General features: G+C 34.4%; 2 protein-coding genes and 1 non-coding gene across 5 annotated transcripts; 1 reads left to right on the forward strand and 2 right to left on the reverse strand.

Moving 5' to 3' along the window:
- The first annotated feature begins 1,394 nt into the window (after positions 1-1,394).
- Positions 1,395-2,907, forward strand: LOC112099963 (NAC domain-containing protein 83-like). The gene is made up of 3 exons (XM_024187502.1): positions 1,395-1,542; positions 1,834-2,105; positions 2,536-2,907. Exons 1-3 carry the CDS (start codon positions 1,395-1,397, stop codon positions 2,905-2,907), a joined length of 792 nt encoding a protein of 263 aa, XP_024043270.1.
- A 5,653-nt stretch (positions 2,908-8,560) lies between these two features.
- LOC18047593 lies at positions 8,561-22,578 on the reverse strand. 3 transcript variants are annotated; one of them, XM_024188825.1, is made up of 11 exons: positions 22,498-22,578; positions 21,532-21,710; positions 18,503-19,022; positions 17,610-17,769; positions 16,382-16,492; positions 13,678-14,083; positions 12,971-13,216; positions 11,157-11,226; positions 10,309-10,487; positions 9,618-9,684; positions 8,561-9,237 (listed from the first exon to the last, which is right to left on the reverse strand). In XM_024188825.1, the coding sequence occupies exons 2-11, from the start codon at positions 21,670-21,672 to the stop codon at positions 9,089-9,091; spliced, it is 2,049 nt and encodes a 682-aa protein (XP_024044593.1). In that variant the 5' UTR covers positions 21,673-21,710; positions 22,498-22,578; the 3' UTR covers positions 8,561-9,088. The 3 variants fall into 3 exon arrangements, with proteins under 3 accessions (XP_024044593.1, XP_024044592.1, XP_024044594.1); XM_024188824.1 differs by having other exon boundaries at positions 16,382-16,495; XM_024188826.1 differs by lacking the exons at positions 21,532-21,710; positions 22,498-22,578 and adding an exon at positions 19,671-20,902 and having other exon boundaries at positions 16,382-16,495.
- A 2,863-nt stretch (positions 22,579-25,441) lies between these two features.
- LOC112100519 lies at positions 25,442-25,545 on the reverse strand. The gene has a single exon (XR_002906887.1). It is a non-coding gene; the product is annotated as a small nucleolar RNA R71 (small nucleolar RNA).
- Between the last annotated feature and the right edge of the window lie 2,231 nt (positions 25,546-27,776).

Here is a 27,776-nt window from a genome sequence, read left to right on the forward strand (position 1 = left end):
TTGTCAGAATCAATTTTAGATATACACAATTGACTTGAGTCGTGAATCTTGATGTTGCGAACAATCAAACAGGAGTGCAACACATTAATACCACGTCATCACCGTGACCGCGTGTACGTAATTGTGTACGCGTATATATATATATATATATATATAAAGGGTAAAGGTCAACTACACGTGAATTGAATATAATTACATAGTGATCGTTTATATAAATATCACTTTTAATATTTGTAATTGGTTATGGGCAGTCTACCACTAGCTTGAGGTTCAACTCCTGCTTATATGAGTGATGAAGAGATTAAGTTGCATTCAGACTAAATAATATTATCTGACACCAAAAAAAAAAAAAAAAAAAAAATTGTTCGAGCCTATATGTGTTTTATCAAACTTCGAGAATATATTTTGTTATGCATATTGCCTTTTATAACTACATTTTTAAGTAGAAAAGAACTATATTAGCACTAAATATTGGGGTAAATGCTCGTTTATTCATATGTTTTAACTTAAGTGTTTGTTTAGTTACCATATTTCAAGTCACCTCTATTGTTAAATATGTTAGACTTTTACCTTTTCTTTTTTTTTTTACAATAATACCCTTGCACCAATATATAGTTACGGATGATAAAGAAAAGAAAAAAAAATATGATAATTTATTAAAATAGCCTTAAAATTAACGTAAAAGTTCACCCTAAATTTTATATTATTATTTTACTCTTAGGATTTATTTGGTAAATTAATTTTTTGTAAAGTAATTATTAGTAAGATTGTTGCAAGAATATTAAACATGGATATGAGTTTACTAATATTAATGTATCTATAAATAATAATTAGCAAGATTGCTGCATGAGTACAAAAAAAAAAAAAACTAGTTCTTTCATACTATATTTATTAGTCAATTTGCTAAAATTAACTTTTTAAAGATAAATTAATTAATGTTAAACATATTATTATAAGGATATTATTGTAAAAGTAAAGAAAAATTAAAGACAAGAATATAATATATTTGACTATAAAGTTTAATTTTTTTTAAATATAGAAATTAAATAATCATTTAAGTCAAAATAAGGATTAAACTAGCATTTGTCCTCCAATAACTGCACCTTAAACAAGTGAGCAACTTAGAGGGAAACATGCACACACCGAATATATATCTAGTCATAAAGTTTATATACACTTTGAACTTTAAAGTACATTATATTATTATTTAATATATATGACTATTAAAAAAAAAAGTAACAATAAATTAAACTTATATCTCATCACTTTTTCTTTGGCTCATCTTCTTTCTATATATAATACCTAGAAGCGTCATCAGTTTGTTGCCTTCGAGAGAACTGACCTAGCTAGCTAGTCTTGCATTAACACAATATCTCTATAGGATCAAGATGATGATGGTGCCTAAAGGATTCAGGTTCAATCCAACAGATGAGGAGCTCATTCAAATACTAGAAAGCAAAGTATCTGGACAACAAATGCCTCTCCATTTCAGTTTCATTGTTGAAAGAAACCTTTACGAGCTTGAACCTCAACAGCTTCAATGTGAGTACTGTTCATTCCCCTTTCTTCTTCCTTTTTCATATTGCAATTACCAATTACTTTTATATCATGATCATATTTGCTTTATAATTTGATGATCACGTCGTCTTTGCAAAAATGTGATTTCACTTTGTATGCAAGATATCCAACATGATAACAGAACGTGTTATCGCAAGTTTATTTATCACCCAAATTTAAGATCATCTCACACACATACACACACATTATGAACATTACAGATTATTCTTTCTGCATACTTGTATCTAACATTGAAATTTATTTATGCTGATGAAGGGGATAACACCTCAGCTTTACCTGAGAACGAGAGATACTGCTACTGCATGAGGGAGAATGATTCAAGAGAAGTTTCAGGCCGAGGATGGTGGAAAGCTACAAGCCATGTCAAGAAAATTTATGCTACTAATAATAATGGATCATGTGCTGATGTTATTGGCTATAAAAGACCTCTCACATTTCACAAGTTTAAAAACAACGGAAGAAACCGCAGCAATGCTATCAAGACTAATTGGATTATGCATGAATATACTCTTCATTCCCTCTCAACGGTTTGTTTATTAATTTGTACAGATCTGCTCTTTTCTATTATACTAAGTTCTTTCTTGGTCCTTTTTTTTTTTTTGGGGAGAGCGAACACTTTCATTTCTTTTACAAATTATTTTTTTCATTTAAGTCTTTATAAAATGTTAGTAGTCCATTTCATCCCTGTTGTTAAATTATTGAAATATAAATTTGATAATTTAACATACAAATTGATAATCTAGCACATGTACATGTATAATAAATTAAAATAGTCAATTTGTATCTTCAAATGTCACATTTAGCTGTTGCCAATATAGTACAAGGATGAAATCGGTATAAAAAATTTATAAGGGACCTAAGAAGTAAGAAACAAAAGCAATTTCTACTACTTCCAGATTTGTCTCATGCATATGCTGAAGAACTTTTAAGGTCAGTGACATTTTAATATTTTTCCAGGACTGGACACTTTGTAAGATCAAGTACAAAGGAAAACCAAGTGTACAAGAAGAGCTAGAGGACATAAGAAATGACTACAGATTAAGGGTTAATAACGACTTTGAAGCCAGCAGCAGCAGCAGCATTTCCGTGACAAATATGGATATGCAGCAACACTCAGCTGATTCTGTTGCTGAACAACAACTACAGCAGCAGCAGCAGCAACCACAACCCTTACAGCAACTGGAGCAGCAGCAGCAATATGCTTCGTATGATCCGTTTTCAACTCAAACTGTGAGCACAGGTTATGATTACTTTAATGATCATGATCATCAGCTCGAGCAGGCACATACATCAGAGCAACCATTTACCACCCTTTGGTCTTGGCAGTAGAATTAAGGTTCATATAACTGTTTCCTTTGTAAAATACTGTGTGTTTTGTTCTGTTTGGTTTGGTTCATATTTTTCAACTTTATTTTAACTCCCATCACTTAATGTTGCTTCACTTTGTTAATGATGTAATTAATTTCATTTTCTTAATCATGATTTTGGAGCCCAAAATGAAGAAACACAACAAACTTGAGAAGATCATAATACACCAAAGGGAAAAAAAAAAAAACTGCTACTCCTTAGAGAGAAGTAAAACGCAAAATTTCCAAGGAAGTGGCTAATTTCAATTAAGACCTTATTTCTCCATAATAGGTCCACCGTTGCAAACTTGTAATGAGATAAATAAATCTAATCTAATCTAATCAGCCGCCATATATCAGTATTAGATCAATCGGCGTTTAATTGAAAGAGACCTCGGGAGTCCAAATCTTGATATTGGACCAACTATCGCTCCAAGCGTCACCCTCTTCGTCATCGTCGTCGTCGTCGTCGTCCTCCTCCTCGTCATCGTCGTCGTCGTTCTGCTCATGTTCAAGTACTGTCTTCTCAGCCGAACAATTGGGGCACTAGGTAATAATATTTGCAACTTTGGAGGATTTGGTGGCGGTGACGTCTCCGTCTTTGTCTTGAGAAGATGAACGTGAAGATGAGGACTTATGGATTCGTCGATGAAGCCGCAGTTGTCGCATTCACAAGCACTCCAACATTTTTATTATCATTTACTTGGTAAATTTATTTTTTAGATCGCACCGGCGGTTGTTGCCCTTCCAATAATGTCATGATCATTGGTTTCCTATGCGACATGTCCTTTTTGTTCTCCATTGATATTGGGGAAAGGACACTCTTACCACTCCTTTTATTCTTCTTCTTACAACAAAAAGTCTTATTCTCCTTCTCCATGTTACGTAGTGATGAAGGATATTGGAGAGCTAGCTCCGCCTTGTGTAATTCTCTCTCGAGATGGAAGGTTTCCCCCTGCATGCATCAAACTGAAACAGGGAAATAACAGGGAATTAATTAATTCTCCAAATTCGTAACAGGTGCCGCGTGTAAATGTCAAGTTCTTAAACTCATGACATTTCTCTTCCGATAAATATCATATCCAGGATCAAGATCTTGCATCTTGTCTAATCCAATTTGTGTCAACACGCATGATATGATTCTATAACCATCATTCCAACAAATTAAAATAAGGGTCGTGGGCAGGGCAGTGACTTTCTTGGCTTGTTCGTGATGGATAGTGCCTGACCTATTTTTTTGTATTACATTTTAAAGTATTGCATTAACATATGCTAAGCTGTAATGTAATATTTTGTTTGATGTAATATATAATGTAGTATATGTAATAATATTTTATATCTTTATTTATATTACTATTAATTTTGAATTAAAATTATTTATATTTATTCATATTCAAATATTTATTATTAGTTATATTAACTATAATATAATTAAATAATACATTATTTAGTTATATTTTCAATATAATAAAAATTAATAATATAATAATAAAATTTATTTAAACATTTATTAACACGTAATCAATTTTGTTTTTGTGTACAATACAATAAATTGATAACTAAAATAAATATTTTATATTATTAACATTATTTTTTTATTTTATTACCTCAATATAATTAGTAATTATAAGAATCTCTTGAAAGTTAATGATTTTATTTTTCTGATTAATAAGGATAATTTTGGATTTTTATAGTATGTACGACGGCTTGCCTCCTGCATGCGTCTAAGTGCAGCCTTCCTATATATAATCGGTTGCTTTGCTTGTGAAACTACATCAAACCCTAATCCTGATCCTGCTGAGATGAGTGTTATATATGCTGAAGCAAATTAAGCACGCACGTCGTCAATTTGACTCGATATGCGCACCGTCTTACATATAAATACCAAAAGAAATCATAATATACATCTTAGTACTGATAGTCGTGATCACAGATGAGGAACACAATATATACACATGCATAATATAAAGAAAACATGAGGTAAATTAAAAGCGTGTAAATAAATGATAGCAAATAATAAATAGATGCATCAAATTAATTAGTAAACGATAAAACAAGTGGTTGATTTATTTTAATAAATAAATAAATGTGAATTGAACTAAAATTGTTATAAAAAAAGAAGCCTAGCTAATAGATGATAATGAAATAGGAAAATCATTGGAAAAAAGATTGGAGAGCATCATCGTCACGTAGATATCTGCAGGAAGTGCCATTATATAAATATATATCTGCAAGTCTGATCAAGTGAGGTCAGCGAGGGTGAAACATGATCCGTTCGCCTTCGGAAAGGTGATACTCGCCCTCGTCCTCCTGCTGCTTATGTTCAAGTACTGTCTTCTCGGCCGAACAACTGGGGCACTTGAAATGGTAGGCAATCGTTATAAGTTTGCAGGGTTTGGTGGAGTCATCGTCATACGATTTGATTTTGATGAGCTAGTCCTAGTGGATTCGTCGATGAAGCCGCACTTGTCGCATTCCACAAGCACTCCAACATTCTTCTTCTTCTTCAGTAGTTAAATTTGTTTTTCAGATCGGCGCCGTGGTTAGTCCTAATGGTCGTCCGCGATTTCTTATCATCTTCTTCTTTCTCGTCCTGTACTTGTATATTTCCTCCATGATTTTCTTATGCTTTTCATCAATCATTTTCTCAACCTTCTCATCAAATGATTTTGTGCTCCCAAGAAGATTTATGGAAATAACCAAGAAACAATGACCCACGATTCTTTTTCTCTGTCTCTATCTGCATGGATGACGAGGATGATAATGATAAACAAAGACTCTCCTTCTTCTTCTGGCTCTCCAATGATAATATTGAGGATGATGACGAGGAAATGACACTCAAGCTCTTATAAGAAGAATTCATATTCCTCCCACGTAGCAGTGGAGGAAGGATTTTGAAAAGGTTTCGCTGGATAGTAACTCATCAAACCCTAATCCGTATCCTACTAGATAGGTTTAGGAAAATCTATTTACACTTTATGAGTTAGGGTTTTGGAAACTCATAAAAGTCCTAATACCTATCCTCATACTTTTAAATACTTCTCCATGTCCATGGTGTGAGTCAAGGATTTTGGAAAGCTTTTGTGTTATCTATCTACCTATCTCTCTCGGCTGTTTGGCTGCTGCTGGGTGTGGATGGTCTTGCGGAATGGGGCAACTTTATGATTATAATTACGATGCTACTGTTTCACTTTAAAATCCGAACCATTCGACAATTATATCCAGATGGAATACAATTGAATCGCTATACTTAAGACGTATAATTAAAAGGATTGTATGACCATTTCTAAGATCAAAGGAGTCTATACATTTAACCAAACCTTCTAATCCTTTTCTGTTGCTCTATTCATTTAGACTCTACTCCACTAAGCACCAAAGGGAGTATCAAAATTGGAAAGTTTCTTTTCCTTTTTCTAATATATATATATACACACACACATAATATGACAACAATGAAAACTAAGGGCTTGTTTGGTATTGTTTTTGAATCTGTATTTTCTAAGAATAAAAATAAAAATGAAAATGGTGTTTTGTAGTTACTGTATTTCGAATTTAAATATGCGTTTGGTATCATTTTCTGTATCCTATATTTTAAAACTGAAAACAATAATATGCGTTTGGTAGACACAGTTAGAAATGATAAAAACAGAGAATATGCGTTTGGTAATGCTTTTTTTAAAAACAGTTTTTACTAATCATTTACATTATATTTATAGTTATAAAATAATTATTTAGCTAATACACACAAATACAACAAAATAATTTAACCAAATTTAATAAAAAAAAATTACATGATAATAAAGTTTAAGAATTAACATTAATTAAAAAAATTTGACATTGTCATTGTTTTTACACTATATAATTAAGATATACATTACAACACATGATTTAAACAAAATAATTATAAAAAACTACATGATACATATTATGCATTACGTATGTAATCATGCCACATAAAAGCCGCAATTCCATTCGAGAAACAGAGGAGAACTCACGGTCCCTGTTCCAATCCCAATCCCAATGCCAGTCCCGGTAGCATTAAAGTTCGATGGTTTAGTGTGACATGCACAGCTTTTGGTAGTAATCGAAACACGTCTTGCAATTGTTTTGGCTCCATATCCATATCAAGACATTCAAGGCCAACAAACACTAAACAAGACTCTTTAAACTGGCAAATCAACCAAAGGTAAAACTTCTATCTATGTTTGCAAGCATCCATGTCTATGGGCTCCAGCAAGAAGATATTAATTCTTTCAAGTCACTTCAACAATCATGGGAATGCGGTGGGAAGAAAATTAAATTAAAATGGCATGGATAATAAGGAATTCCATTATGTCACCAATGAAACATTACAACAAAATTGGCAACAATGTTTGCACCAAATCAAACAGTACAAGTGCCTTGCTCGATTTTGATCTCCAGTTTCATCGTGGCACCACCATCCCAGTAACAATTTCGTGTGGATTTCTTCGTTGTGTCTGAACAAAAATGTAACGCATACATTGTATTTCCATATGTTCTATCTTTCAGGTTCTAGTAAACTATTGTGTCTAGAGTCAGAGTAAAGCTTCAAAATACTTGACAAATATGTACCAAATGTGTCTAGATTCAAGAGTGAGATTTTCTGCTAACCACCATAAATATAAATTCTTGGTACTTCATGGGTCGAAATCATGACTACTATGTTATGAGCCCTTGGAAAACTGTTCGTCGTGAAAGGGATCATCAGCACAATGTACAGAACTCCACCTAGGAGAGAAATTCCAGCCCATCTGTTCCAGCTCATGGCCAGTTGCTCTCATGCTGAAATATCATTGCTACGACCTAGAATCTGAAACAATCTAAAGAAAATAATCAAGAACAGTTTCCAATTTGCCGAATTGAACATGCCACTTAAAATAGTTTCCACATGCCACTTAAAACCAGAGCAAATCTTGCACAAGATAATCAAGAAGTACACCCAATTAATTTGCCTAAAAAACTAATTGAACATAACAACATCCAATTTGCCCAATTGAATCCAATTTGCCAAATTGAACATCATATGGGTCCAAGCTAAACAAAAAGAATTACAGTCAAAGTGCAGCCAAATAGAAAAAAAGAAAGAAATATACCAGTAAGTGGTGGCAGCAAGCGAGTGGAAGAGCAGCTGCAGCAGCAGGATCTAGCAGCGGCAGCAAGCAAGTGAAAGAGCAGCAGCAACAACCGAGTGAAAGAGCAGCAGCAGCAGCAGGATCTAGCAGCAGCAGCACGCGAGTGGAAGAGCAGCAGCAGCAGGATCTAGCAGCAGCAGCACGCGAGTGGATGAGCAGCAGCAACCGAGTGAAAGAGCAGTAGCAGCAGGATCTAGCAGCAGCAGCAACGAACTGGAAGAGCAGCAGCAGCAGCAATGAACTGGAAGTAGCTGGAGCAAAATACCAAGTGAAGACAGCAGCTGCAACAGCCAAGATCGTGCAGCAGCAGCAACGGAGTGGCAGATCGAGTTAGAGGGAGAGATATGTGTTGTAGATCTAGAGAAAGAGGAAGAAGAGAGTGATAGTGAGTGCGGAGAGTTTAGATCGGGGACTTTGGGAGCTGTTGATGAAGTGAATACGAGCCGAGATTTGTTCTGTAATTTGTTCTTGAGTGTGAATTGTAATTCATTTGAAAACGCATTAAACATGTTTTCAACTTTACAACTGGAAAGCTGAATCTGAATTTTTTGTTTTATAATTTGTTTCTGAGTTTAGCCCACCAAACACGAATTACATCTGTATCCTCAAAACGAAAACGAAAACAGAGGCTTGAAAACGGTACCAAATAGGCCCTAAACCCCTCCTTGCTTTGATATTAAGTTATTAACAGTGACATCTCATGCTACCAGTGAGAGAAATTGGGCTAGTTCATAAATTTTGAATTATTCAAAATCTATTTGGAACTTTCGCTCAGTCTATTACATTAGCTGTATTAAAAAGCGCAAATATACCGGCCATATCATAAATGAAGCTAGTAAGAATCCAATTGTTGAGAATTGTTTAGAAATGACTTTTCCTGAAGCTAGTAGGAGTCCATTCGTTGAATAAATATTTCAAAAAGACTTGCTAGGTTAATGACAAAAGAGAGCTATACTGCAGGTACCCACCATTCATATCGTTCCTAGGCTTCTAAACTAATCAAGCAGAAAGTTACTGGATCTGACTTGCCATACGGCGCAGCTTGGCCAACATCAGTGATGCGGCCGATTCTCTAGCTTCATGAGGATTCGAACGTGGGTCACCGGCATTTGAACATTCAAAATCAATTCCTTTCATGGTTACATGTGCTTGGAATCCACCTTTAAATGGGAAAACAAATCAGATTAGTTAAATTTCTGCAATAGAATTTTGTTTTAGCTTATAATACATACTCAGTGATAACTTTAACTGGAATATTTTAACTGGAATATTCAAGATACATCAAAGTACATTGACAACAAGATCCCAGGAGACATGCTTACTGTCTTAAAAACCAGCTCTCCTATATCTATCTCCCCTCAATATCAAATAGTGTTAAGGTAATGAACAAAATGACTAAAATGGTATGCTTGATCTGGAATTAGATCTTGTGAGATGAATTATTTGCATACTTAGTTTATTGGTAGAACATTACAGAACTAAGAAAAATAATTATAATTTCTTCTTTTTCAGGTTGCATATAGAGATTAAAGGATCTTACCATCTGAAGGAGATACGCGATATGTTGGTAATATCCAATTGTTCTCATTGCATATACCATCCAATTCCTGCTGAATGAAAAAAAAATAAATTAAAGATCTATGAGAGAACAATATATCAAAACATCATTTGTTTATACCTAGAAAGGTACAGAATTTAAAGGAACTCAAGATGGGTGAGGGCTGTAGACGCATATATGGAAGACCCCGAACACTGACTCTCAGACTTGACCTAGGCAACAGAGATCTGTGATCAAGAATCCCTGATCACAAGATTTCATGCAACAGCATCCTGTGCATACATGAGCTATAGCCATGCAAGTTTTGCTTATTTTCTCCCTTCTTTCTCCCATTTTTTGTCCTTTGTTAAGGATGGGCTAAAAAAATAAACCAACACTGATTTACTTCTGTCGCAGATATACTTCATGATATGCATACTAGCAAGGAAAGAAGCAAACATTTGCTCATAGCAGTATACTATTTGTGACCTGATTATGCACACCCTAGAAAAGCTCTAATATTTCCTTTGTAGCAAACCCAGAAAAAATTTGGTTGAATTTAAAAGCAAAATACTAATTCTAAGGTCTCTCAGATCACAATGACAAAGTAGAATAACCGAAGACGATAAATCTTAAGATCCTTCTAAGAACATTGGGGAGGAAATAAAATTAGAAATGTAATGAAAGAACTTGCCTGACATGAATTTTTATTGACGAGAACAGCCTCTGACAATCGCTTCATTTCGATAGACTGAGATGAGCTTTGGTTCCCAAACTGTTGACAAATCCTCTCATGGGTAAGACTTCCTTGGCGAATGCCATTGCTATCTTCTTCAAGAGATTCCATCTTTAGTCCCAAATCATCATCACCGCCTATGGTAATAACATAGAAAGAGGTAAAAGGGAATGTCATTTATACGTCACAAGCAAAGCTGTGACAAATACTGAAACTCCTCTGATGAGATAAATGTGGGCTGGTTTTCGACCTTTTAAGTTGGACAAACAACTATCCATGAGGAATAATTATTCAAGGCAAGATTATCCAGAATGCATTTTCACCAGATATTGAAATTTTCTCCTTTAATTTAATAGATTTCAAGTGATAATACTTTCCAGGAGAGTCTTCTTTTGGTTAAATCGACAAAATATTAACTGACTTCAGGTTGAGATTTAAGAGCATGGGGGTTGTTTCCCAAAGTAAAGAGTCCTAGAGAATAAAAATCAGATGCCGACTCTTAATTCCTGAATTTAGTTGGAAAAGATAACCTGCTCCAGACCAGACCCCCTCCCAAAATCTATTCCCACTCCTTTCTTTCTCTTCCTCAGGAACCAAACAACCATAATTGTACATGACCACAGAATAGTTCAAAGTTCAAAGAAATTACTCTACAAAACCAGAATACATGCAAATCATCCAATTTGATAATATGTCATCTGATACTTTAAAAAAAAAACAAATTATATAAAATAGAAAGGAACAAAATAAGATCAAAAGAAACAAGGGATGAAACAAAGAACAAGAACATTAAAGCATAAACATACCATTCAGAATGGTCTGGATCCTTTTATCATACAAGGCAATATCATCCTCTAAATTACGCTGTTGGAGAGTCTGCAAACACAAGTAAAGATGCAATATGATGATTTGTCTAAGGCAAACATATGGAAGCAAGACAAAATTAAATTATGCAAGACTCCACGAGATAGATTCATTTAGGAACACAATATTGTCCCGAAATACATCCAATATAATTAGATATAAACTTGATCTAAAAGCTTAAAGTCGATTGGTAGGGCCCAACTATAGTATTTAATAGGGATGGTAATAGGCACCGCTCGCAGCGGGTTTGCCATTATCAAACCCAAACCCGCACAAAATTTAAATTACCAAATCCACCCGAAATCCGCAAAGGGTTTTAATTTTTTTAAGAAAACCCACCCGCTGCGGGTTTTGACAATTACCAAACCCGCAATGGTATCCGGCGGATTTTTTGCGGGTTTGTAAATTTAAAATCACAAATATTCAACATATAAATTTACAATAATAACGTCAAATTCCACATATATACTCAGTTTTAAATTTAACTAATGTAAATGAAAAATTAAAATTTCAACATCAATCCAAGACAAATTCTCAAATTTAAGTATAAAATACACAAATCCTTTAAAAAAAACCACAAACTAGCATCTAAAAATAACAATTATATTTCATATTATCATTCAACACAAGCTCCAAGAGAAAATATTCATTTCATTCACCATCATTAGCACCCATCCAACATGATGCCTACAATAATGATTAAAATTAATATTTTCCAAAGCATAATACATTTTAAATATTAACTCGAAAAAAATTATAATAATGAAATAATTCATGCATTAAGTTAAAGAAAAATAGACCATACAAAAATACTTTGGTTATTTGGCACTTTGCATTATTGCATTATTTTCTTTATATATTTTTTAGATTTAAATAATTTTTTAATTAAAATTATATTAAAAATATTTAAAAAAACATTGCGGGTCTAGTGGATATCCATGCGGGTATCCGCCGAATATTAGGCTAATACCAAACCCACTCGCACCCAAGTGCGGGTTTTAATTTGTAATACCAAACCCGCCAGCAACCCACAAAATTATCCGTAATGGGCGGGTTTGAGCGGGTTTGCGAGTCTGCGGGAGCAATTGCCATCCCTAGTATTTAAGCTCTAACATTGTTGCACGTGAGGTGAACACAAACACAACTTAATATTGTTTAATTATTGCACGTGAGGTGAACACAAATACAACTTAATATTGTTTAATTAATGATAAGGGAGAATTCAATTATAAGAAAACATGGTCAAACTAACATCAATGCTAGGTTCAGTTACTGCTTAAGCTGATAGGAAAGGGCTTGATGAAAGTTACAAAAAGAAACAATCTAGAGTTGGTGGATTTCTACCGTGTGATCACTTTATTTGCTAGGTTCCATGCCATTTCCATTTGTCAGAGGTGGCACTTGCCACCTCAGAAACTACCTTCGTAGGTCATATTGCTGATAGTCCTTTATGAGCTCAACATCCACTTTATTTTCTTCCAATACCAGCCATGACATTCTGCCCCACCCAATCATGTGACAACCTCAAAATCCAAGAGACTAGCTTGTTAGAAATATTGCATACTCACCCTTACAAGTTCGGGATTTACCCTATTTCCATCTATTGTGGGGTCACGATAGAATGCAGCTGTAGCTTCATGTACAGAACACAATTAAGCTACATTGAAATTATAAACCTGCTATCTGTGTGCATGATCATTCAAAAGAATAACACATCCAAATCGTTGTTTGCATGAGTCAAAAGAAAGAAGCATACCAATTCATTCCTCCTGCTAATAAGAACTCTCAATGCAGTTTGTGACTTTTTTCCCTTTGAGGCTAAGCTGTTTTGTAGTCTGTCAGTATCTTTGGAGTAGGATTGATCAGTGACCACAGCACAATCACCTATTGGCTTTTCATATTCATCTGAACGGATCATATCACTGGTAGCTTTCAAATTTGGAGAATTTTCACCTTTGCATTCAGAAATGCAAGGCATCCTCATTGAGCCAGCTATCTCAACCTGCAGACCCAAAGATTGGCTCACATGACTTAAATATGATTAAAAGAGAGAGAAATAAAAAAAATTCATTCTTTAGGAGGTCCCTAAACACGATATGATGGAACTCATTCCTGTACCATGAGTTTAGCTTAGATTCCAAATTATAAACTTTTACGCATGTTCATCAGTCCATTTATATTTTTAACAAACCTTCTTCATCAGTCAATTCAAACTTGTTTATTCTACATGCATTAGCAATCTTCATGTTAAACCATTGATAACGACTCCATAAGAGAAATGTGTGCTGCGCGTGCGCTCGCGCAGCACACACACACACACCCCATTCTAGACTAGCTCGCGCAGCACACACACACACACCCCATTCTAGACTAGCTCAATGATTAAAATTGTTTTTAGGAGAAAAGTTAGCAAATAATGTTATGCTAAAGATCATGTTGCTGAACAGCATAAATAAATCAAACCTTAGTGTTACTGCCGGCTGTGCCATTTAAATCACTCTTTAAAGAGGACATCATTGTTTTTTGGTGATCATCAACTTGGACGGTAGTGTTAGTATTATTGCCCATTTCTTCATTTGGAGGAGCATCCACATTCACACTACATGGCCCATCACAATCACCAGATAAACCATTTATGGAACATCCATTCTTGTTGGTCCGTAGTCTTTTCTTGTTGGTCTGCATTGGTGATTTAGTACTTGTATTTGCACTGCTTCCAGTAAACTTTTCTATATAGCTCTCTACATGAGATCCTTCTTGGTTATCATGAATTACTGGTTCATGAGGTTCTTCTGTCCTCTTAGAGTTAGTCACATTTATTCTTCCAGATGCTGACTGATGATCTTTAGAACTATTGGAAAGCACTTCTCTGGACAGCACAAGAATAACATATCAATAAATCAGATCCAGTACACTCTCTAAAATCAAAAGTCGAAAATGATGCCACCGGGATAATTAAAATAATAGTAATATGAATATGTATGGTTTCTTTAATGTATAGAACTACTGAAGCCTTCCATTTCTACCAATCCAGCTAAACCAGGTTAATATAACTAATATAGTAGCTGAACTGGCTTAACCTCTGCGGTACAGCAGGGTCATACAAGAAATCTAGAAAATGGGTTGATTTTATGAATGCTTCTGTATATAAGATGACTAAGGCATAAAGAACCAGCAAAGTTTCGAGAAGAGCATATCTTACAAAAAAAGCTCTCTCATCAATTATCAATCATTAGTTTCTTGTTAAAGGAGAAATGATCATCTGATGCACAAAGTTATCTATCTCTTCGACATGAACAGATTCCCTAAAGACAGAAACAGAGGGAGAGAGGAAACCATCCAATAGAAAACATTCAACAGCAGTCATAGGTGATGACTTACCAACCAAACCTGTCAAATTAAAATGACAAATCATTCACTTAAGGTAGCATTTACATTTTGAATTGGAATGGAAATCCTGAGGAGTGGGAATCCTAGGATTGGGAGTGTGGAGTGGAGTGGGTGCAGGTGTTTACTTACACGGAAATGAGAGTATGGAGTTGGAATCAGAATCTAAGTTATGTGTTTACTTTATCTTGGATTGGGAGTAAATAATTTCAAATTATAGTTTTACCCTTATTTAAAGTATTGTAGCTTTTAATTAAAAAATTAATAAAAAATATATTTGAAAAATAAAATATATATTTTATTATACTTGTAAATTAATAATAATAAGTATTAATATCCTTAATTATGTAAATTAAAAATTATTGATAATAGCAACACAAATGAAACATTATTATTAATAATATAGTACAAAATTAATATTTTCTTAGAATAAACTATTTGTTATTATTAATTATTAATATGAAATAAGTATAATATATTATTTTTAATACATATAATAATATTATATTTTCAAATAAAGATAATATATAGTAATATTATTAATTCTCTATGAATAATATAATATTATTTTTAGGCAATTTCAACTTGAGTCAATGTAAATTATTATTTTTAACTAAATATAATAATATTTTATTTAAATAAGTTTAATAGTATTATTCTTAATAAATGTAATTTATAAAATAATATAATAATATTATTTTTCTAAATAAGATTTTTTATTTTATTTTATTAAATATAATTATATTAAATTTAATAAAAGAAGGGTAAAAAAAGAAGTGGTAGTGGGAATCCCATCCCACCTTTCCTTATGGGAGTGGGAATCCAACTCCCCACTCTAAAAATGGGTGGGGACTACTTAGTGGAATTCCCACTCCTCCCATAAAATATGAAAGTAAACATTAAAGTGGGAGGAATCCACACTCCTCACTCCCGCTCCAGTAAGTAAACATAGCATAAGACACACACAGAGAGAGCGAGAGAGAGAGAGGAACAAACCGGACAAAGGGGAAAAAATAAATTCAAGACACTTCAGGAACTAACAGAAGCTGAAAAATTGCAAGGGTTGAACCTCTATGAGGATATCCAATGTTGTGTGAACAATCAAGAGAAATATAAGATGATACAGGCAAGGAAAGTTTTCTCCTCAATGGGTGTTCCTGATTGAACATAGATATTATGGAGATGAAAGAGTTCCATGTATTGTAAGACGGCAGATTGGTTCCAACAATTTGGAAGAGTTGTAGGGCTGAGAATAGAAATCCCTTTCAAATGAATGTGATTCGGATTTTTAAATATTCAATTTTATGTGATCAAAGAAAACTGCTTCCTTGCCCAAAATGCAACTACCAATGAGATCGTGAATATTAACTATTTAGTTTGAAATTTTCAGCATCCAAACAATGTATATTTAGTCAAGTCAACCCATCAGTTACTCTCCTGACTTTGATGGCTTCAGTATTGCACAAGCTGTGAGATATTGGTCATACATCACAAGAAGTAGAAGCTTCGAAGAGTCAATATTGAAGGCTTGCCAAGTTGTATTCTGAATTTCATGCCAGTAGGATAATTTACTAGGTCTCATATGATTTATTTTAAAAGCAGCCACAAAGAAGACAGACTACCTGATAGAGCTTCAAGCTCCTTGAGCGTAATTCATGTTTAATGAGAATAGAAAACCAATTAAATAAGATTTGAAAATTTTTTATTAGAACCCACTCAATGCAGATGAATTTTAAGTTTTATTTCCCAAAAACTAGGGATGATAAGAAAAGCTACGCACCTAGAAAGCCAATCTGACATTATTCCAGCATAAGGAAGCAGATGAAAGTAATCCACAACCTGAGTAACTGTCCATTTCCCAGAACTTTTTGTGACTAAAGGGCCCTGCAAACTACTTCAATAGAAGAACAAGATTATCAGGAAACTTGCAGCAGCAAGTTGGAATAGTAAATTTATCAGAATCTTAATCATTTGTAATCCTCTACTGCACCCATTTGAGGTCCAAGCAAATCCACTAATTCAAAATTTATTTATTGTTATCCTTGCTTGTAGGAGAAGTAACCTACCCGATGCTTCTTCTAGTTAGAATAGCAAAAGGAAGAGATTCAAAACACCACCAAATAATCATCCAAAAACCATATCTTCCATTTTCTTTCAGCTATTATGAGGATAAGGTCAATCACTCTTCACAGAGTATAAGCAAAATATATATTTTATTTTTCTTTCAGTTATTATGTTGATCAGATCAATGCTGTGAAACAAGTGTCCGACCCCTGAACTATGCAAACACTCCACAAGGGAAAATCATAGTTTATGATGTCCCAAGCTATTAAACAGTTTCAAATAAGCACAAACATACAACTTGTTTAGAGACAAGGACACTGTTACCACTCTGATGATAGAAGAAACCAACAGAAAAAATGTAGTTCACAGATTCAAACTGTACGACTCTAATGGCTAGGAAGATGTAAAAATTGTCAAAACCTTAATGCTTAAAGCTCAATTAATTTCATTTTTAGTTGTTAATTTTCACATAATGATAGCAAGTACATAGTATGACAACAGCCATTACCATGTGTGCAATTTATTGGTACCTAATGAAAATATCAGCAATGAGATGGTCAAGTCTAATCACCAAAAGTGAGTTTCTAACATCATCGTTTAAAGTTATATAGGCTGTTAGTTAAACCAAATCCTTCATTTAAAGTTATATATAGGCTGTAGCTAAACCACATCCTTAGTCATAAATTTGAGTCAACCCTATAAAAAGAAAAATAAATAAAGCTTCTTCTTTTGGTCGTTTCTTTGTCCGGCAGATAACACTATCCATATGTAATGCAGCAATGGCTACGAAAGTTTAAATGTTGAAAGCACCATAGCACAACTCTAGATAAAAATAAATTTTGATAAAAAATAACCAGTGGATAAATCTAGTCTACTAACAAGACTTAGAAAACAAAAATAGAGTCGTTACATGCTAACTAAAAAAGGGTAGATTAGAACCAAACCTGTCAATAGCATCTCTAATTGGAATTTCAAAAACATCATCACTTTTGGACTCTTTGCATTGCATTATGTAAAACCTAGCCATTGTCTTTTCCTTACTTAGAGAATATGCAACATCACTCCTGATAATGATAAGTTCGTTTTGATTAATTCCTTTTCCATCTACAAGAACCATATTCAACCATCAGCAAGTCTTTTTGAAGTGTAAAAACAAAAGAGCAAAAATTTAATTATAAAGTATTCAAAACCAGTAAAGGACACAGTGTTTGATAGGGAGGTCGGAGTATATCCGTATTCATCGGGACATAGACAATTAATTCATAATGTTCGAACGTTGAAAACTTGGTTCAGTGAAAGTGCACATGAAATAAAACAACAGAAGTTAACGTCCTCAAAAACTAAGTCATTGAATGAATTTAAAAGTTAAATACATTGTTTATAAGCAAAAACAACTCTAACAGCATACTAACTTGCCCAGAATACCCTAATAATTGCTGCTTCCAAAAGAGAACTTATACGCTTCATATCAGATGCCTAATAGTCAATTTATAATCAGTTGACAAAATAAAAAAGTTTCCAAATAGAAGTGTTTCAAGGCCATCCATTTAGTCTCTCCCAACACAGGAACAGGTAGTTTACCTTGGAGTTCTTATAGCATGATCAAATTATTCAACAATTCAACAGCTCTAAATTCCAATCCTCGGAGACGTTATTTGAGGCAACTGAATCACACTCAAGTTTCTTTTTCTCATATAATCACGAAAAAGTACTAATCAACAAATGCTTTTACCATTTATAGTGTTGAAAGGGATATCAATAGAACTTATATCAACTGTACGTCCACATTTACTGATTTATTTATCTATCTATGTAATGTATTCAGAAGATAGCATACCTGCTGCTTCCTTAACAGCTGAAAATGCAACTTGCTGAAGGGTATCTTCATCCACAGCATCTTCAAAAAAATTTCTAGTAACTTTTATCTTTTTCCTTTTTTGTTTTCCCTCTGACATAACTTCTGAGATGCAACTAGAGACATCCAAATCTTTTTCAATCAGTGAAAAAACCCCCTCAGTCATGGAACTATGTTTCAGAAAGCAGTTCTCCTTCCTTGAGTCAATTAAAAGAACTGCAACTTTAGAAATTGGCCACCCCTCTGTGCTTGGAATATCTTTTGATGCATCTAAACTGTTGGATATATCACATGCATCCATAATTTTCTTCTCCGTCACTGAAAGCTGTTTGTCTGGGTCGTCCAATTCAGAATCATTGGATCTTTGCAAAAGCTTCATATGTGCCAACAAAGTAGGCTTCAGAACCACAGCTAATTTGGAAAATGACTCAAAACCTTCAAATTTCAGCTGCCGATGTTGTTTTATGTGGTAATAGTTGTGTAGCAACACCACAGCATGTACCTAAATGAGATAAATATACCAAAAAGAAAAATGAAAAATGTTAAAAAGAGTAAATCATAATAACCTACCATTGGAATGACTGACAAATAAGCGAAACTATTTTTCTGGAAATCATTATTATTATTATTTTTATTGGCATGTATTGTGTTTAAATTAAACACTAATGCAGTGGGCACTAGCAAAACTTGATTGATTTATTTATTTATTGATAGGAAACAAAGAAACTAGTATCAATAAGAACAATAATTACAAAATGTGAACAAGGAGTCCACAAAGAAAGAAACCCCCAACAGATCGCTAGAAGATCTACACAGTTGAATGCTAATCAAATGACAATATAAGCATAGGATCTAAAAGATTATGAAAGCTTTACAACAAAAACACAGAATTAAGCCAACACTCCTTCCCCGTTTACATGAATGGGGAAGAAAGAAGAATCTTGAAATTCCTTAGTAATCGAGGCCCAAAGAGAAGCTAAAAATTGCTCTTTCCCACAAAAATATGATATCTTCCTCTAAATCATCAAAAATGCTTCTATTTCTTTCAATCCAAATCACCCAAAAAGTGGTCATCCGAACATTTCCACAAGCACTCTAGCCTTTTCACCTTTCCCAAAAACATAAATAAACTCTGAAAGCACAGACATACCAGAAGCTGGCATCACCCAAGAGATTTTAGCTGCCTGAAACTATCTACTCCACAGCTGGACAGCATTGTGATAATACAGAAACAAATGATCCGTACTTTGGCCATTTCTCTTGCACATGACACACCAACAAGGAGACAAACACACATTAGGACTCCGCCTTTGAATAATATTACCATTACTAAGCTTACCAAAAGCGAATGACCAAGCAAAAAATTGAACTTTACTTGGGACTTTAGCTTTCCAGATCATATGGGCAGGCTGAAAGTTCAAAAGAACTTGATCATCAATCAACTTATCGAAAAATGATTTCAGCTTCCAAATTCTTTTATCCTCTACCATAACATTAACTGAAACATTCTCCAATAAAGCCAAACGAGTAGCACAAAACTTACTGATTTATTTACAGTTAAGTTTCTAATTTGGCCCTCAAAATCTTCAAGTTTTTACTTGACATGGCCAGTTATTGGCTAATTTGACAATGATAGCAATCCATTAATGAAATATGTTCGTCTAGCTTGCCTTCTCATATGTTATTTCCTTTTAAGATTCGAAGAACGGATCAAAATGGAATTGAAAACTTTAATAAGAGGTTCTAAATAGCAAGGTTAAGGATCATCGACAAACAGGGAGACATTTATCAAATTTCATGAATTAAGTGTAGACTCAAAAAAACAAAAAGCCAAGCTTTCTTAGGGAAACGGTTGTTGAAGGTCTGTGCTATGTCACCACTCAGTCAAAGCTCTTATACAGCCTCCAACACATGGCACATGGATCTAACACAAGCAAAACAGCAAGTTACACAATGTAACTTGGTTAATATGATGGGTTTGTTTCGAACTCACAACCTTTGAGTAACCAATCAACCTCAAACCTTAAGCTAATATTTAAGGGCATAAGCTCTAACTAGTTAGATATGATTGTTTATTACATTCTCCTATCCGAAGTAAAGATGGTATCAAAATGGATGGGATTTCGATATTGTGGTTAAAAATATTTTTTACATTCCCTTATTCGAAGTAAAGATTGTATCAAAATGGATGGGATTTCAATATGGTGGTTAAAGACTCTAATCACTGTTTTTAGAAAAATTATTTTCTGTTGATGTGCATTATGTTGTAAGCAATAAGAAGCAAATTTGATTTTGGGAGGATAAGGGGATTGAGGATCACATTTTAGCTTAATATTTCCTCGGCCCTATCAACCATCTAACTTAGCTAATGTTTCCATATCTTTATTTTATTAAATTATTTATTTATTTTAAATAGTACATAAATGTAAACTAAATGCTGCAGAATTTACCTAAATCTCACCCCAAGAGATCTTACCAGTTGACCACCTAATAGCCACAACAAGAATCCAAAACCCAAATCATGACATGCTCCGAAAAGTCAGAACGACTAAATTAACTAAAGCAATAAATACTGGCTTTGGTGTATCTGAGAGCAGATAGGCATACATTTTTCTTCATTCTGAAAACAAATGAAAATCATGCAAAGCCTCCCATAACAGAATGATACTAGATGGACATTCAAGTGATGACCTTAAATCTACTCCACTGAGGCTCATAAAATACAACTCCAGTATCATTTTCAGCAAGAGAACCAAAATACATTTAGAAACATATCCCGACATGATTTACTAAAACGAGAAATGATAAAGTTAATATAAATAATCTGATAGTTTCTGAAGATGTTAAAGTCAACAAATAAAAAGATATGAAATAGAAAGACTGCTCATGCAACAAACAAGAAAATTAATCATTCAATCCAACAAAAAACATGGTAGTTTGAGAAGAGTCGCAATGGAGCCTTAAAAAGAGGAAGCCAAAATGCAAGATCAAACAAAGCATGGAAAGACCACCTGTTTTGCAACAGACTGCTGTAGAGATTCAGATGGAATGTCTCGCGAGGAAGGTCTTGCTGGTAGCAATGGATCAACCAAGTAATCCAATAATAAAAGGACTGTGTCTTCAGTCGCACATAAATCTGAAGCAGACATCATTCAGTTCTTTCCGAGCAAAACTCTACTCAAATTAATATCTGTATTAGAAAAGCAAATACCAAGATTCAGGTTTACTCTCAAAGCTTTATCAAAGAAGTCCAAGAAATTCTGATATGCATTTATGTCACAGTCCACCGCGAAAGCATGCGTAATTGTCCAATTATGCAAATTTCTCGCTTTTCACTGCTTATCAAAAGAAAAAAGGGAAAAAAAATGCATTTCCTTTATAGCTTCAGCCTTCAGCACCCAAGCCAAGTCCAACAATTGAGAAGATATATAAAATATAAAAAATTATGCACACCCATACATTGTATTATTTTCTCAGTCATCTTTTTCTCCCAAGAAACTTAAAAAATAAAAAATAAAAAGTACAATAAAATAAAATCTTGCTAAGCCGTTCTCCAGAAAAGATTAACTTTTTTACCCAAACAGACCATCAAATTCCTAATATGAAACTTTGAGGTAAAATTATTCAATGCTCTAGTAAAATTAAATCTTTAAATCTTTTAATTAATTTCCCTTCACAGCATTTAACCTTTTGGCAATTAAAACAAACATAAGCACAGGCTTAAGTCTCAGTTTACCAAACATATGATCTAATATTATCCAACAAAAGGAAAAAAAAAAAAGGTTAAAAAAAATCCCAAATGAACCGCGCAATAAACCCAGATGGTGAACTTAAAAGTTTTATGATCAAAGTTTAAGCAAAAACCCAAAACCCAACAAAGAACTGAAAATGGGTAGTAAAAATTCAACTAGGGTTTCGGAATTCTGAAAATGGAAACAATGTGAATGAGTAATTAAAAGAGTGTGAAGGTGAATTACCAATTCCCGATATTAGAATCTTGAAAGCTCTCAGAGCATTTTTGTGAGACTTGGTGGAAATCGCAGTCTGTACTGCATAAAAGCCTCTGAAGGGCGCGCAATGTGCGTTTTTTGGGCGCCAAGGTATCAAACACAGGTCCCTAATTTTCAGGAAAATTACAATTAGACCTTGTAGTTATTACTTTTTCAATAAGGCCCCTACATTGGTTTTATAGGGGAAGCAAAAATTCATTAATAGAGCGAAATTAGCCAATATTATTACATCTTAGGCAAGATGGACCTCACATACGATATTTATTTTCTCCATAGCAATAATAGGACCTAAGATTCAAGAATCAATTATAATAATGCCCAAAACATACAATTGACAAGTTCACTATGATTTTTCTAAATTAAAAAAATTTGCGCACTAATATTTAATGATATACGAGGTATTGTTGATGATGTCATGATGATCATGTCCATAATAAAAAAAAATGATGTTCATCTCACTTATTGTAGATGACAATCATGTTCATAGTAAAAAGAGATTTATCACAGTGCACATTAAGACAACACAATAATTTCGCAATAGTTTAATACGTCAATAAATAATTCAGATATATTAATCAATAAAATACTATATATTATAAAAGACAATAAAATAATAAAATCTCCTCAAAAAATAGAATAATAAAAAAACACTTTATGACATGATCTCATAGTAGCATATAAGATGAACCTGTTGTTGAGTGTTAGAAAATGCATATTTATAAAGGAGAAAACCGTCATTTTACATTTCAAGTCTTACTAACAACCCTTACTTTTATGTATTTAACCTTCTTGTGATGTAATTACGTGTGTGTTATTTTAATTAAGTATTTTATGTATTTTAGGGGCATTATAGTCATTTCACAATAAAGGAGAGATCAGACGGCAAAACGGACATCACTTTTGAACTCAGGACGGTCGAAAACCTTAGGAGGAGCATAAAAGGAAAAATGGCACTATTCACATGTACGGTACTATTCACGTATACGGTACTGTCTACGTTACTGTTCACGATACTGTTCACATAGACGGATCGATGACGTGGCATTGACCGATGATGTGGCATTGACTGATGAGGTGTCACGATCCTGTTGGACTAAAATTCTTATGTACTGTTGACGGTGACGTGGCAGCATATCAGTGGACGAAAAATCTCGCGTACAGTGCATGCATCACACAGGATTATTTTCAACCAAACCGCGTTACTGTTCATCCGGGTCAAACCGTGTTACTGTTCATCCGCGTGGTCAAACCGTGGACTGTTGACTGATGACGTGGCGCAATCCTGAGCGTCCAAACTGTTTTTAATCCGATGGCCATGATTTACTCCATGTATCTATAAAAAGGGGGCCTCCCCCCCCTAATTGGATATCTCTGAATCCATTTTTGGACTCCATTTTCTGTAATTCCCTCTCCATCTTGTATTTTCTTTGTATTTTAATAAATTTCCATTTTGCCCCTAGTTCAATTATGAGTGGCTAATTTTCTTTCAAGCTTGGGTTGAAGGTGAAGTCTCAACATGTGTCATGGGCTTTATTTGGTAAATTTATTTTCTTTTCCCCTCTAGTTTTTGTGGATGATTTGACTTATCGTCGACAAATAATACTGATCTTGTCTAGATACCGCCTTGGTTACACCGGCTCTCTAGTATAAGGTTATTATTATTTGGCACGATAAGCCCTTAGCACCATATTGATTAGAGCGTGGTTCATGAGGTGTGGATTCCCCCCTCATGATTTAATTGGCATTAATACGGATTATTTAGCCCATGATGCATGTTGATACGGATCCAGATACCCAAGTACGTCAATTTAATCGATTTTCTCTACAATTTATTCTCGCCATTGCAATTCCAAATTTTAGCATATTTTAAATCACTTCCACCACAATTCCAACCACCCATTTTGCAAAATTAATTCTATACACAATTAAAATCCACCTCCTCGTGGGATCGACACTCGTCACCATTGATCTACACTACAATAGATTCGTGCGCTTGCGAGTTCATTAAAATTTGCACAACAAGTTTTTGGCGCCGTTGCCGGGGAGGTAAGTAATTTTAATTCATAGATTTAATTTTTGTGAATAATTTCATTTAATTGTTTTCTTGTATTTTTTTTTTTTTGTTCTTTAAAAAAAAAAAAAAAAAAAGAAATAAAAAAGTTAATCTACATTTAAAGGTTAGTATTTCTTTTCTTTTTCTCTTCTTTAAAATTCTGTAATTTAATTTTCAATTTATTTTTCTTTATAATTTTTTTTTTTTTCTTTATCTTATTAATTTAATTTTTAGTTAATTTATTTCACGTATTTGTTTTTGTGTATTTTTATAGAAAGGTTGTAATAGCGCAATAAGGTTAGTATCGTAATTTCTCCCTCTTCTTTATTTTTATTTGTTTTGTTCCCATCTTTATTTTTATTTTATTTGTTTTGCATGCATGGTCGTAGGTCATTATTACCTAATCTTGAACCTATAGACCTTGAATTAGAAAAAACACTTCGCACACAAAAGCACATTAAAAATAAATTTGGAATGGATTTACAAGCACCACAGGAGAGGCCATTTAAGGACTATTTTAGTCCCTTAGCTAATTTGAGCACATCATGTATAAGATACCCAAATGTAGCTGCTAGGAGTTTTGAATTAAAACCTAGTGTGTTAAATTGTCTCCCCACATTTTATGGCCTAGAAAATGAGGATCCATATAATCATTTGAATGATTTTCATGCCATTTGTCAAACATTCAAATATGAGAATTTTTCAGACGATGATGTTAAACTCAGATTATTCCCATTTTCTTTAAAGGATAGAGCTCGTTCATGGCTTAATACATTGCCTGCTAATAGCATTGCATCATGGGAACAAATGGTTACAAAATTTTTGAATAAATATTTCCCAGTGCATAAAACCAATGCTATTCGCAGGGAAATTTCAGAGTTTACACAGAGAGAGGACGAGCAGTTTTTCGAAACATGGGAGCGATTTAATGGGCTACTTTTGAAGTGTCCACATCATGGGTACGAAAAATGGCACCAATGTCAATACTTTTTGGAGGGATTACTACCAAATGTGCAAGAATGGCTAATGGCAACAAGTGGAGGAGAGCTAATGTCAAAAAGTGCATCAGAAATTTGGGAGTTTTTCCAGCGACAAGCGGATAATTCCCAACAACGGAGTCGATCACTCAGGAATACTAGAAGAATTAAGGGAGTAAATGAGGTTCAAATTGGCGAGTCAACTTCGGGAATCAAAGAAGTCAAGGAGATGGTTGAAGGTCTTGCTCGACAAATAGCATCGTTATCGACTGCTAAATCAACAGAATCACATGACCCTGACTCATATCCAGATCAAGCCAATGCCATAGGTGTAATGAGAAAGCCATCTAATTACAACCCATACTCCAACACATATAACCCTGGATGGAGAGACCACCCCAATTTTTCATGGTCTCAAGGATTCCAACAGAATGGACCAGCAGCTCCAGCTCCACCAATTCCTCAAGTTCCTCAAGCCTCTCAGCCCCCATTTAGACCATTCAATCAGAACCAGAACTACTCTCAACCCAGACCATGGGAGGATTCATTCCAGAATCTCAAGAATGCTACTCACTCTACGATTGAGCAACAGAATCGCACAATTGATGGACTACGAAATGAGTTAAGAGCAGGCTTCAACTCACAAGCCCAATCAGTTTCAAGCCTCGAGAAGATGGTGGGACAGCTTGCTTCTTCAGTTCAGACCTTGGCAATGACTGTTGAGAAAGGCAAGTTTCCGAGTCAACCAGTGCCTAATCCTAAAGGGGTACATGAAGCAAGTACCAGTTCACCACAGCAGCATGGAGAGGTCAAAGCAGTCATGACCTTGCGAAAAGGAAAGGAAGTCGACAACAAAGTGGAGATGCCGGTGACAAAAGAAAATCAAATTGTACCTGTGAATGTTGAGGACTCACCACTGGAGGAAAAAGAAGAAACCAACCCACGAGAATACGTTCCCAAAGCTCCATTTCCTCATAGGTTAGTGAAAGGAAAGAAGGGAAAATCCACAGGTGAGATTCTCGAAATCTTCAAACAGGTAAGTGTTAACATCCCTTTACTTGATGCTATAAAGCAAGTTCCATCTTATGCCAAGTTTCTTAAAGACCTTTGTACTAAAAAGAGAAATATGCATGTTCAAAAGAAGGCATTTTTAACAGAAAACGTTAGTTCTATACTCCAACATAAAATTCCTTTAAAATGCAAAGACCCAGGCTCCCCCACTATCTCATGTAGTATAGGGAACCACACAATTGAGAATGCTTTGTTGGATCTAGGAGCTAGTGTAAATTTGTTGCCTTACTCTGTATTCGTGAAACTTGGACTGGGAGAATTACACCCAACTCCAGTGGTGTTACAGCTTGCAGATCGGTCCACGAAAATACCTCGTGGTATTGTGGAGGACGTGCTTATCCAGGTAGACAAGTTTTATTTTCCTGTTGATTTCATTGTAATTGACACTCAACCAATACAGGACTCAAGGAAGCACATCCCCATTATTCTAGGCCGACCTTTCTTGGCAACTGCAGATGCTCATATTCAATGTAGGACCGGAAATATGCAATTGTCCTTCGGCAACATGACTATGGAGCTAAACATTTTCAACATTGCCAAACAACCTCACAGTACAGATGATGGAATTGTTGATGTGGATTTAATAGAAACAATAGTCGATAATACTTTTATTTCAAACCTTAGTGATGACCCTTTACAAACATGTTTAACTCACTTTGGTTTGGATTTTGATATTGACAGATCGGTTGATGAGGTCAACGCCCTACTTGACTCAGCACCATCCATGGACACTAATAAATGGAAGTCAAGAGTTGAACAACTAGCACCATCAGAGAAGAAACTCATCCCATCATCAGAATCACCACCGAAACTCGAGCTCAAACCATTACCCAACACTCTGGAATATGCATTTTTGGGGGAAGAAAGTACTCTACCGGTAATCATCTCATCATCCCTAAATGACGAACAAAAAGGTAAGTTGTTGGATGTTTTAAAAGAGTACAAAGGAGCATTAGGATGGACCATAGCGGACATAAAAGGTATAAACCCAGTAGACTGCATGCATTACATTCACCTTGATGAAAATGCTAAATCTACTAGGGAAATGCAACGTCGGTTAAATCCTAATATGAAAGAAGTTGTTAGAACTGAAGTCCCTTAGCTATTAGATGCAGGTATCATTTACCCAATTTCTGATAGTTCAT

Source organism: Citrus clementina, unplaced genomic scaffold (genome assembly GCF_000493195.1).
Source record: "Citrus clementina cultivar Clemenules unplaced genomic scaffold, Citrus_clementina_v1.0 scaffold_3, whole genome shotgun sequence".
NCBI lineage: Eukaryota > Viridiplantae > Streptophyta > Magnoliopsida > Sapindales > Rutaceae > Citrus > Citrus x clementina.